At 47.8% G+C, this 13,774-nt stretch overlaps 1 protein-coding gene across 1 annotated transcript in view; it reads right to left on the bottom strand.

The window, feature by feature from the left end:
- Nucleotides 1–13,774, bottom strand: part of VDAC2 (voltage dependent anion channel 2) — an 82,901-nt gene that overhangs the window by 60,348 nt on the left and 8,779 nt on the right. The window contains exon 2 of the mRNA XM_030203230.1: nt 7,737–7,805. Coding sequence (XP_030059090.1) covers nt 7,737–7,803 — 67 coding nt within the window. The 5' untranslated portion in view covers nt 7,804–7,805. The remainder of the gene's footprint in view (nt 1–7,736; nt 7,806–13,774) is intronic.

Below are 13,774 nucleotides of genomic sequence, written 5' to 3'. Positions count from 1 at the left end.
ACCTAAAAGAGGCTTCTGATGCTTAGACCTGTGCCGTGAAGAGATATATGCTGGAGGGCTTCTCTTGTCTTCTCTGGGCTTAGAGATTTTATCCCACTGCCTGCACCATACCCTCCCTGCTCTGTCTTGCCTAGGCCCCAATCTTAACACTGCCTTGCAGAGCTGCCTTTAAAGAGTTACTGGTAACCTTTTATGGACTCCTTTACAAGCAGGTAAAGCTTTTTCAGATTTGACTAAGAATTTACCTCCCTGTCGGAGGTAAAACACAGATATATGAGCACTAGGTAAAAAGCCGGGGAACATGCAAATGAAGGCCTTTCCACAGCTGCAATGCAAACAATATGCTATTTCAAAAATGGAACTACACTAAGTAGCAACTCATTCAAGTGGGAAAATTAGGTTCTTACCATGATAATTTTCTTTCCTTTAGTCATAGCAGATGAAACCATTACGTATGGGTTGTGTCCATCAACCAGCAGGGGGAGATAGAGAGCACTCAACTTTTCACAGTGCCTCATAGCCAGCTAGCTCCACTGCCTCTTCAGTATTTGAAGCTTCCAAAGCAGTATGGCAAACCGCAATGGGAATAACATGAACTTTCCTCACAGCGAACGATGGCCCCTTAACAAGGGCATGAACTCACAAAAGGAGGGAATGAACTCATCCTCCACTTTGTATAAACGGAGGGAATACTTGCATCCTCCTGGAGGGAATAAACATGAACTGGAGGGAATGAACTCATCCTCCTATAACTGTAACAAGAATCATGAAGACTGTTTTCCGACTCCCCAAGGAAGGAATATAACTTCAGGAAACAAGAACAGCACCTAAAATCAGAATCACTGCAATACAGACAATCATACAGGGAGGGCTCATGGCTTCATCTGCTATGACTAAAGGAAAGAAAATTATCATGGTAAGAACCCAATTTTCCCTTCCTTGTCATCAAGCAGATGAAGCCATTACGTATGGGATGTAACAAAGCAATCCCTAAATAGGGTGGGAACAAGCCACACCACGCGCTAGCACCTGTGCTCCAAAACGCGCATCCCTCCTGGCAGCCACATCCAGCCTGTAATGTCGGGCGAAAGAGAGCTTAGAAGCCCATGCTGCAGCACTGCAAATCTCATGAAGAGATAGTGCTCCAGTTTCCGCCCAGGAAGAGGAAATCGCTCTTGTGGAATGTGCCTTAAAGGCTTCAGGCGGAGCCCGGCCAGACAGCAGATATGCTGAAAAGATAGCTTCTTTGAGCCAACGGGCAATAGTGGCTTTAGACGCTGAAGACCCTCTGCGAGGACCTGCAAACAGCACAAAAAGATGATCAGAGATCCTGAAAGAATTTGTAATTTGTAGATACTGCAACAGAGTCCTGCGCACATCCAAAAGGTGCAACTGCTCAAATGAATCTGAAAACTCCTCCTCAACAAAAGGAGGGAAGAAAAACAGGCTGGTTTAGGTGAAACGCTGAAACCACCTTAGGCATGAAGGAAGGCACGGTCCGAACTGTGACCCCTGACAGAGTTGCAGAAAAGGGTCTCAACAGGACAGCGCCTGGAGCTCTGACACCCGTCTCGCCGAGGTAATGGCCACTAAAAAGACGGCCTTCAGTGTCAAATCTTTCTCTGAAGCACACCGAAGCGGTTCAAAGGGAGCCCCCTGAAGGGCCTTCAATACTAACCCCAGGTTCCAAGCTGGACAAGGTGCCCGCACGGGAGGACGGAGCCGAAGCACCCCTCTAAGAAACCGTGCCACATCTGGATGAGCAGCTAAGGACACGCCTTCAACCTTGCCACGCAGGGAGGCCAATGCTGACACTTGCACCCGCAGGGAATTATAGGCCAAGCCTTTGTGTACACCATCCTGCAAAAAGTCCAGAATCGGCGACACAGGAGCCCGCAACGGAGAAAGCGCTCTTGAAACACACCAGACTTGAAACTGGCGCCAAATCCTGGCATAAGCCACGGAAGTGTAGCGCTTACGGGCCTGCAGGAGAGTGGAAATTGCCTTATTTCAGTAGCCTCTCTCAATTGCGCCCTCTCAAACGCCATGTCATAAGACCAAAGCGGCAGGCGTCCTCCATGGCCACCGGACCCTGTGACAACAGATGCGGAACCAGAGGTAACGGAAAGGGAGCCTCCAACAGCATCTGTCGGAGGTCTGCATACCAAGGCATCCTGGGCCAATCCGGGGCGATGAGCACCACTTCTCCTGGATGCAGCTGAATCCACAAGAGCACTCGCCCTATCAAGGGCCACAGAGAGAAGACATACAGCAAGCCCAGGGGCCAGGGTTGAGCCAAGGCATCCAACCCGGCAGAGCGAGGATCCCTCCGTCTGCTGAAGAAGCACGGGACTTTTGCATTGGAACTGGTCGCCATAAGATCCATCACTGGCTTGCCCCATTTGGCACATATCTGCAGGAATACATCGTCTGCTAGTTCCCACTCCGCTGGATCGATCTGATACCTGCTTAGATAGTCGGCTTGCACGTTGCTCTGACCTGCAATGTGAGCTGCTGACAGGGACTTTAGATGCAGCTCGGCCCAGTGGCAAATTTGTTCGGCCTGCGCAGCTAGAGCTCTGCACGGAGTGCCGCCTTGTTGATTTATGTAGGCCACTGCTGTCATGTTGTCCGACAACACTCGGACAGCCAATCCTTCCAGGGTCACTTGAAAGGCCAGAAGAGCCAGAAATACCGCTTTCAACTCCAGGCGGTTGATAGACCACTCCGACTCGTCGGGCATCCACAGACCCTGGGCATGCTTCCCTTGGCAATGAGTGCCCCAGCCCATCAGGCTGGCATCTGTCACCACTATGCACCAATCGGGGAGCGCCAGCGGCATTCCCCGCCGCAACATGCTGTCCGAGAGCCACCACTCCATACTGAGGCGGGCCGCAGGGAGCCAAGAAAGTCTGCACTGATAATCCTGAGATACTGGAGACCATCGTTGAAGTAGAGAATACTGTAGAGGTCTCAGGTGCGCTCTCACCCATGGCACCACTTCCAAGGTGGCCGACATCGATCCCAACAGCTGGACAATGTCCCACGCTCGCGGGCGGGGCATCCTCAGGAGCAGACTGACCTGATTCTGAAGCTTGCACCGCCTTTGCTCGTGTAGAAACACATAGCCCGAGGCTGTGTCGAACCTGGCCCCCAAATATTCTAGAGATTGCGAGGGGGGTCAGGTAACTTTTGGCCATATTGACGACCCAGCCCAGAGATTGAAGGACTGAAACCACTCTGGCTGTAGCTAGATGACTCTCTTTTTCTGAATCTGCTCTGATGAGCCAGTCGTCTAGGTACGGGTGAACCCGGATACCCTCTCGCCTGAGAAAGGCAGCTACTACCACCATTACCTTGGAGAAGGTTCGGGGAGCTGTGGCGAGGCCAAAAGGCAAGGCCCGAAACTGGAAATGTTTTCCCAACCCCGCAAACCGCAGAAACTTCTGGTGCGGGGGCCAAATTGGTATGTGCAAGTAAGATTCTTTCAGGTCCAGAGACATGAGAAACTCTCCTGGCTGTACCGCCACAATGACGGAGCGCAGGGTTTCCATGTGAAAATGCCGCACTCTTAAGGACTTGTTTAGCTCTTTTAAGTCCAGGATCGGGCGAAAAGACCCACCTTTTCGTGGCACCACAAAGTAAATGGAGTAGCGGCCTAGACCTTGTTCAGCGGGAGGCACCGGGGTCACAGCCCCTATCTGGCACAGACTGTGCAAAGTCTCCTCTACCGCCGCCCGTTTGGCGGCAGAACCGCATCGGGACTCCACGAACACGTCTCTCACCGGGGCATCGAATTGTATTCAGTATCCATCTCTGATCAGGTCCAAGACCCACTGATCTGCGGAGATTTTGGCCCACTCCTCGAAAAAGAGGGAACGTCTTCCTCCAATGACAGGAAACGAGGAGGGGGCCGGCGCACCATCATTGAGAGGATCGCCCCTGAACTCCAGGCCTTGAACCGGCAGCTGCGGAACGTTTGCCCGAGCGGAAGGAGTTTCTCTGCTGAAAGCGGGCATGAGAAGTGAACCCAGCAGCACGCCCCGGGTGGTACTTTCTAACTTCACGGAAGTGAGGTCTGTAAGAGGAGCGGACCGCCTGACCCTTAGAGGAAGGCTTCGGCCTATCTTCGGGCAAGCGCTGAGGTTTGGAATCCCCCAGGCCTTTAACAATGTTTTCCAGCTCCTCACCAAACAGGAGAAGGCCTTGAAAGGGCAACTTCACCAACCTTTGCTTAGAGGCCATGTCTGCCGCCCAATGTTGTAGCCAAAGAGTGCGGCGAGCCACCACTGCTACAGCCATTTGTTTAGCCGAAGCTCTGACCGTATCATAAAGGGCGTCAGCCAAAAAGGACAAGGCCGACTCCATCCGCGGAGCCACTTCAGATAAGGTCTCCGCTCCATCACCGGGCTGTTCCACTGCCTGCTGTAACCAAGCCAGGCAGGCTCTAGCAGCATAACAACTGCATGCAGATGCCCAAACATCGAGACCTGCCAAATCAAAGGACCGCTTCAGAGCTGAATCAAGCCTGTGGTCTTGAATATCCTTCAGGGCAACACCTCCTTCAACAGGGAGGGTAGTTCTCTTTGTCACAGCCGTGACCAGGGCATCCACTTTAGGCATTGCAAAGCGAGCCAAATGTTCCTCACTCAGAGGGTATAATTGCCCCATAGCCCTGGCAACCTTCAAAGGTCCCTCGGGGTCAGCCCATTGAGCCAAAATAAGCTCTTGGATGGAGTCATGCAAAGGAAAGGCTCGAGCAGGCTTTCTGGTACTAGCCATCCTTGGATTAACAGAGGAGGCTGTGCCACTCCCAGGATCTTCAAATCGAGAGGGCTTGTAAGGCATCTGAAATAAGCGCTGGCAGCTCCTCGCAGTGGAAAATCCTCACCGCAGACGGATCATCAAGCTCCTGTAGCAATTCTGCACCCGACTCTGGCTCCTCAGCCCAAGAAGTTCTGCCAGACCCCTCAGAATCCTCATAGCCCGACCACGGGGGGGAAAATGGGGGTGCGCCACACTCAGAAGGGGAATTAGCCCTTCTGCGTTTATCAGGAGGATAAGAAACTGGCAAAGCCAACTCCAAAAGGCCAGGATCCACCGGGGGGGGGGGGGGGGGGGGGGGGGGGGGGGCAGGCAGAGGGTCCGAAGATCCCTGTGGAAGAGCTCTTTTAAGCATGTATGCCCTATGCAGCATTAAAACAAAATCAGGGGAGAAACCCGCTCCCTGACCGCCCGGATCCTGCCCAGGGCTATCAGCTCTATTATTAGCCTCACTCAGAGGACCCCCCCCCCCCCCCCCCCCCCCCCCCCGGATTCAGGGCTCTCCGTCGAAACGGAGGCCGCGCCATGTGGAAAATCCAAAATGGCGTCCACTGCTACCTCAGAGCGCGAAAGATCGCCGCTCGCCATGCTCTACCGTCTGTACAGCACGAATTAGAGCCCCGCTGCTGATTTGCGCTTGCCACATTTAGAACAGCGCTTTACAGTCTCCACAGCCATCGCCAAAAACGGCGGTAAAATTCAAAAATGGTGGTTCGCACCAAAAACGTCCCGATCGCGGGCCCACCCCGGAGGAGTCAGAAAACACTCTTACCTCACTAGACCGAGTATCACAGCTCTGGTCCTGCAGAAGAATCTCAAGAAAAAAAAACCTCTTTTCCAAAATCGCTTCGCTAAAGCGCGACGCGATTTTTTTTTTTTTTTTAACGCTGTGAGGAAAGCAGAGGCAAAAGAGGTAAATAAAATCACTCCAGAGGCTCAGATAAGTGGGAAAGGGCAGGGAAAGGCGAACCAATGTGCCTGCATCCACTGAGTGGGAAAGGACAGGGAAAAGCAAGCTAATATGTCCACATCCATGGGGGCATGGGTAAGGCATGGAAAGGGCTGACCTATGTGCCTTCAAAGTGAAGCTGCTATACCCTCTAACACCCTGGCTAACAACTGGCAAGCCAGGAGCCACCCCCAGGCAGATTTTTGATGGAGCTCGAAGAAGCTGCAGCCACCCTGCTTGGGGAGATAGAGAATACTGAAGAGGCAGTGGAGCTAGCTGGCCATGAGGCACTGTGAAAAGTTGAGTGCTCTCTATCTCCCCCTGCTGGTTGATGGACAACCCATACGTAATGGCTTCATCTGCTTGATGACAAGGAAAAATTGTTCTACTGGCAGGTTTTTCCTTTTTGGTTTATACGCTAAGAGGGAGCTGCTCAGCTTTAAAACTGACCCCACAGAAGCACGAGAACAGTTAGACAAGAACAGCAAAATAAAAATAGTAGGAAAACTCTCTCAATATATACAGATGTCAACAGACTGAAGGCCTATCCTTTTTAGGGCTAGTTTTATTAAAATGTTACACCATGCATCATTAGTAAACAGATCACATTGCTTAAATCGGGATCTGTGGTAATAATGCATGCTAGAACCTTTCAGTAAATCTAACCCTTATAGATCCAGATGTGCCCTCAAGTTAATGAGCAACCCCCCCCCCCCCCCCCCCCCATGGTTTTCTTGAAATGATAGAGGAGTGGTGTGCCATTGCCTTCTCCTGAAGAGACTTGATAGAGGGCACAGGGAGGAGTCCCAGCCTGCTACTCCTCTGCTCCACATCTAACCCTTACTGCATAATAATTCTGTATTACAGCTGCTTTCTGCACTACTAGGAAATGGGCCTTATGTCAGCCAGAGACATCACAGGACGTGTTCACTAAGTGCGATCAAGTTCTGCAGTTTCTGTGCATTAGCTGCAAATATTAAATATGGTCAAGTGCTGGGGGTGTGCCTAGGACCGGCCAATGCAGTTACTGAACAGGGCATAAGTTTACTACATTACCGACTGCACACACCTCAACTGGCAATCGCTCTGACTCCTCACTAGAAACCAGGGAGACCCCAATAATATCGGCCGGTGGGGGTCATGGTAACTGCACTGCTCATAGTGCACCAGTGACAGCAGACAGTAACTTATCATGAACAGACTACAAGGCACTCTCCATGCTCACAACCTACCCATTCTCAAACTGCATCCAAACCTCTTCCACATAGGACAATTACTGCTTGAATTAGCAGGTGCTAATTCAGATACTAAGTGCTTATTGCACTTTAGTAAATACCCCCTTAAGCCCAATACATAATATACAAATCTTGTGAATCTCAAAGCCCATGGAAATGAATAATTCTAGCTTTTTAGCAAATTTCTCATGGAAGACCCCAAGAGGCAGCCACTGCCATGTTCAAAGAGGAGATTTGCACCTTATAATGCTGATTTTCAAAGAGATCCTCTATTTTATGTATGTTTAGATATCAATAAAATAAACTGCAATTTTCTGGGCACACGATTATATCATGCATAATATCTACTTACTAGCAGCACAGTTTTATAGATGTGAAAGCATGTTTTCAAAGCACTTAAGGTTTACTAAGGCACATTAGCATTTTTAACATGCCTACAATTAGCGAGCGCGCACTGGCCATGTAGGCACCTATAAGGATATTGTAGGCGCGTACATGGTTAATGTGCATTAAAGATGCTAACTCGCCTATAACACTGCTTACTAAACGGGGCCCTTAGTAACCTGTGGAACTTTGTAAGTCTAAGTGCTTTGAAAATGAGTCCCACAGGCTATCAAACTTAAATACACAAATTTATGTTTGTTTATTTTTTAGAAAATAGGTATGTCTTTACCCATTTTCATTTCACTAATCAAAACACGCACAATAAATTAAAGATCAGTTCTTACCAAATCCCTTGTTAAAAACATCTCTGGCAGATTTGCCAAGGTCAGGGTATGCTGGAGGGACAGACATATCTGAAAAGAAAAAAAAATTCACCATGAAGCTGGATTTTTTTTTAATGTACTTCAAGGTTTATGAATGCTTCAAATGAGCTACTCATACACAGTTACACAATGATTTATGGGTCCATTCACATTAAATACAGCAATGCCTTCCTCTGCTTTATGGCCCATCACACCCACTTCTTTTCACAAGCTGTCATGCAGCAGCCCCAACTGCCATTCCTGTTCTTCTTAACCCAAGTCACAGTGTGTCAAACTGTAGGTGACCCAGTATTTCCCAGCCCTTCCATTACCAGGATAATAATTTGAGGTTGAATGTCCTGTTTTGTGCCTGTTTGATTTTATCTTAGCAAGCAGCAGGATTTTTAGTTGCTAGCTCACCACTGGCAATTCAAACAAAAAACAAAAAAAAAAAAAATCAATGGCACCTTTAACAATTAGTGCATGTTATCGGCAGCAGTGCCTACAAGAATAAAACGGGCCATGTGGCAGATAACATGTACTAATCATTAGTAAAAGACCCCTTGCCCACCCCCAGAGTTTGCCAGTGCAAGCAGCCTTGTGACACTCCAACAGGTAAAATACACGCTTGTCAGATACTCCTGCTCCCAGACCTCCCCAAAAAGGGCCACTTTTGCACAAATATGTCATATATAACACGGTAGTATCTGTCCCTTGTTTCATCTCACCCTGATGGCAATGAGCTGCCAGTGCAGTCCTGATCAAGTCTGTAGTTTAAAAAGATAAATCAAAGAAGTCTTGCTGGTACAGAGCAGGGTTACCAATATTTATTACCAACCAAAAAATATGAGAAGGGAAAATTTTTTGCTTCATTTTTATTTTCTCACAAGTTTTCTTCTCACCCTCTTCCTCGCTAGCTCCTCCCCATCTCTTGAAAGCCACTGCTTGCCTCTTTGTATAAACCAGCGGCATAGCCTATGTGCAACGTGACTTTTCCAGATGTGGCAGGGTCACAAAACGCCTAGCCACCCACCTGGGGTTACCCCACAGCCACTTAGAGGGTCTATCCCTAGCACAGATCAGGTCCACCTGCACCTGCTGCTTGTGCTCTACACTAGCACCCTGCTCCCACTGACTGGGTAATAACCCGTTCTGGGCGAGTCTCCCACTCTCAAATTATCCCCAGTGATTTCTAGGTTACTAGAGCCACACTCCCAGTGGTCCCACAGCTCTCAGAAAGCACTCACAGACCCAACACACAAACTACCAGGATTCTTTATCAGTCCAGACAGGCAGAATGAACAAACAAATGTGTTTCTTCTCAGAACTTGGAACAGTGGACAAAAAAAAAATGTGCATTTAGTAAATAGTAACAACTGAAAATGGATCAATTAGAAAACTAAACAAACATCTGCATACTTCCTAGAAAGTACTTGGGGAGATCAGGGCATATATCAGACCGAATTACATTCAAAATCTGCATCCTGGCTCATAAAATCATCCACGGAAAGGCCCCGATCTATATGTCAGACCTTATAGATCTACCAGCAAGAAACACAAAAAGTTCCTCACGTACTTTTCTAAACCTCCATTACCCTAACTGTAAGGGATTTAAATACAAATCATTATATGCAGCCAGCTTCTCCTACATCTGCACACAACATTGGAATGCACTGCCAAATGCCTTAAAAACAACACGCGATCTGGCAGCCTTTCGGAGGTTACTGAAAACCAACTTATGCCCCATGTAAGCCGCATTGAGCCTGCCATGAGTGGGAAAGTGCAGGGTACAAATGTAACAAAAACAAAAACAAAAACAAACAAAAAAAAAAAAAAGACATAAGAATCCTTCATAAAAGACTCACTACCCTATCTGTATTAGAACCAATCAACATTGAACTCCTTAATTTGGTTACTTTATTTGATTATTATTTAACGCTATACTTTCCTACATTTTGCATACCTGATATGTATTAGCTACCTCTAATTTTCTTGATATTTTATGTACCTTTAATTGTAACAATACTCTGTTCCTCTCATTCCGTTAATGCCAATTGTCACTGCGGCATAATGTAAGCCACATTGAGCCTGCAAAGAGGTGGGAAAATGTGGGATACAAATGCAGCAAAATAAATAAAATAAATATCTACTCAGAGCTTCAGCAAAGAGCTCTCTCTCTCTCCTTCTCCCAGGCTGAAACTGAAGCAACAGCTAGCATCTGTTGAGTAATTTCAAAACTCCAGGCCAATCAGAGCCCAGAACAGTCAAGTTTCAAATAAAAACTGGTTACATAAGTGCAAGTATTCTAGACATTTATACACACAAGGGGCACTTAAATGCAGGTACCTAGATTATGGAATTGCCCTTTAAAAGCTCAATAAGTGAAAAAAAAAGGCCTTTATAAGCTTGAATAGGACAGTAGGTAGGCTAACCAATATTGTAGTTCCTTTCTGTTTTTCCTTGTTTTTAAAATTGTGCACTTCTGTGATCTGCCAGTTAGCAAATGGTGGTATAGCAAACCCAAATAAACTATAATACTAGGACTGTTTTATTTGAGATTCTTCTGATCTTTGTTTCCTTACAAACTGATGGTGTTTCCCCTTCCCCCCTTAGGATATGTTTTATAGTATTTGCTAGAAAACAGTTTCAAAGACTTCATTTAAGACAGAGTATCTGTGATATTAAATAAGTTGGGTTTATGGATTTAAAGGAAAAGTTAACATTTGCAATCACTGGGAATTTCTGGTACTGTCTATAACTGTTTCTCCTCCTTTTTGAAAAGTCATTCATACAAAGTAGTACAGAATTCATCTATTTTGAAAGTTCATAATATTTCCTGTAGTGTTCCACAAGGTTCAGTTTTGTCACCGTTATTGCTCAATTTGTCAGTCCACTGGCATTGCTTATTCAAACATTGGGTATTAGTTCATATTCTTATGCTGATGATTTCTTATTGATCCATTAAATATAGATTTGAAGCCTATATAAGAATGTCTCAGCAAGGTTGCCAGCTGGCTTTTTGAGCATGAACTACTACTAAATCCTGAAAAGACAATAGCTTGTTGGATAACAGGTCATAGTTCAATACAGACTAATTCCTACTTTGTTTGACATGAAAATTGTACCGGTTCAATATGTCAAATACTTAGGTGTGATCATAGATTCAGCTCTATCGTTTAATGATCAGATATCAGAGGTAGTAAAAAAATATCTAACTCAATTACGTTCCATTAAAAATACAACAGATAATAACATTGCGTACTTTGGCCTATGCGTACATTATGACACGCCTTGATTACTGTAACATCTCTTATGAGGGCATTAAAACTTGAAACGCTTACAAACTATTCAAAACACAGCTGCTCGTATAATTTGTAGAGCTTCAAGATATAAGGCTACGTCTTTATTATGTCAACTACAATGGATTCAGATCCATTTGAGAATTTCTTTTAAGATTCTCATCCTCACATATAAAGCACTATATTTATCTACACCATCATATCTTGCAAATTTATTCCATACACACCGTCACAAACTTTACGTTCACTTACTGATAATAGGTTGGTAATCTCACCGCCTTCAAAAGCGAGGTGGGAAACAACGCGAGCTTCAGCTTTCTTTGTTTTTTTGGTTTTTATCACAATCATTGTGGAATTCTCTCCCAAACTATGTTAGGGTAGAAGGTAAAATTATGTATCATACCTGATAATTTTCTTTCCATTAATCATAGCTGATCAATCCATAGACTGGTGGGTTGTGTCCATCTACCAGCAGGTGGAGATAGAGAGCAAACTTTTGCCTCCCTATATGTGGTCATGTGCTGCCGGAAACTCCTCAGTATGTCGATATCAAAGCTCCATCCGCAGGACTCAGCACTTAGAGAATTACACCCACGAAGGGACACTCTGCCCAGCTCACCACCGCCGAAACGGGGGAGGGGAATTAACCCAGCTCATCCCCACACAAGTGGGGGAGGGGAATCCGTCCAGCTCATCCCCGCGGAGCGGGGGAGGGACACCACACCCGCCGATGCGGGGGGATCTGGCTTATCCTGCAACCGCAACCGCGGGAGGAGCTGACTGACCCTAACACCGCCGAAGCGGGAGGGGTACAAAGCTGCCCTACAGCCGCACGAAGCGGGAGGGAGTGCCGGCAGAATTTAAATCTCAATCCAGCCCCGTAAAACGGAGGGGAGAGGAATGCAGCAGCTCACTGTAACACAAACTCGTCTCAACTCTTGAAGAATCCAGGTGAAAGAAGAACTTGAACACGAAGTCCTCCTGAAGTAACTGAAGGCTAAACTTGAACCTAAAATTCAACCAGAATATAAACAGTACAGATATCTGGGAGGGGCTATGGATTGATCAGCTATGATTAATGGAAAGAAAATTATCAGGTATGATACATAATTTTACCTTCCATATCATCAAGCTGATCAATCCATAGACTGGTGGGATGTACCGAAGCAGTACTCACCCAGGGCGGGACATAGAAATCCCTGACCGCAACACTGAAGCTCCAAACCGGGCCTCCGCCCGAGCAGCCACAGTCAAGCGGTAATGCCTGGCAAAGGTATGGGCCTTCCCCGCGGCCACCTAAGCCGCTGCAATGGCTTCCTTGACCCATCTTGCCACTGTAGGCTTAGAAGCCTGCAGACCCTTACGAGGACCTGTAAACAGGACAAACAGAAGATCCGATTTCCGGAAATCATTGGTCACTTCCAAGCATCTGATGATGACTCGTCTCACATCCAGAAACTGAGAGCAGAGTATTCCTCTGGGTAGACCTCCCTACGAAAGGAAGGGAGACAGAGCTGCTGATTCACATGGAAGCGAAAAACAATCTTGGGCAGGAAGGAAGGCACTGTGCGAATAAACACTCCTGCCTCAGTGAACTGCAGAAAAGGCTCTCGACCTGAGAGTGCCTGGAGCTCGGAAACTCTTCTGGCTGAAGTGATAGCCACCAAAAAGACTGCTTTCAACGTCAGGTCTTTCAGAGATACCCTCGACAAGGGTTCAAAAGGCGGCTTCTGCAATGCTCTTAGCACCAGGTTGAGATTCCACGCAGGCACCACTGAGTGCAGAGGAGGGCGCCGGTGATTAACTCCCTTGAGAAAGCGCACCACATCTGGCTGCGAAGCCAGGGAAGCACCCTTCAGGCGGCCCCTGAAGCAAGCCAGAGCCGCTACCTGGGCTTTAAGGGAACTGAGCGACAGGTCTTTCTCCAGACCTTCTTGCAGGAACGCCAACACTGAAGAAATTGGAGCAGTGAAGGGAGAAAGTGAGCCTGCTTCACACCACGCTGCAAAGATACGCCAAACCCTGGCGTAAGCAGTAGAAGTAGAGCGCTTCCTCGCTCTCAGCATAGTGGCGATGACCTTGTCTGAGAAACCCTTCTTTCTCAGACGCTGCCGCTCAATAGCCAGGCCGTAAGACCAAAGGGGGAGGGATCCTCCATCCCCACGGGACCCTGATGTAAACAGGTCCTGCTCCACTGGCAGCCGCAGAGGATCGGCGACTGAGAGCCTGAACAAGTCCGCATACCAGGGACGTCTGGGCCAATCCGGACCCACCAGGATTACCCTGCCGGGGATGCTTTGCCACCCGGTCTAGCACCCTGCCCAACATGGGCCAGGGCGGGAACACATAGAGAAGCTCTTGTGTCGGCCACTGTTGGAGAAGAGCATCTACTCCCAGGGATCGAGGGTCCCGTCCTCTGCTGAAAAAGCGCGGCACTTGGCAATTGGCCGATGACGCCATGAGATCTAGGCTCGGCTGGCCCCAGCGCTTCGTGATGTCCAAGAACGCCTGAGCAGATAGCTGCCACTCTCCGGGCTCCAAGGTATGGCGACTGAGAAAGTCCGCCTTGACATTCATGACTCCGGCAATGTGGGCCGCTGACAGCTGCTCCAGGTTCACTTCCGCCCACTGGCAGAGATTCATAGCCTCCTTGGCTAGAGGGGCGCTCTTGGTACCTCCCTGGCGGATGACATAGGCCACAGCCGTGGCATAGTCCGACAG

This window comes from Microcaecilia unicolor, chromosome 5 (genome assembly GCF_901765095.1).
Source record: "Microcaecilia unicolor chromosome 5, aMicUni1.1, whole genome shotgun sequence".
Classification (NCBI taxonomy): Eukaryota; Metazoa; Chordata; class Amphibia; order Gymnophiona; family Siphonopidae; genus Microcaecilia; species Microcaecilia unicolor.
This window is presented reverse-complemented; position numbering and strand designations above follow the sequence as displayed.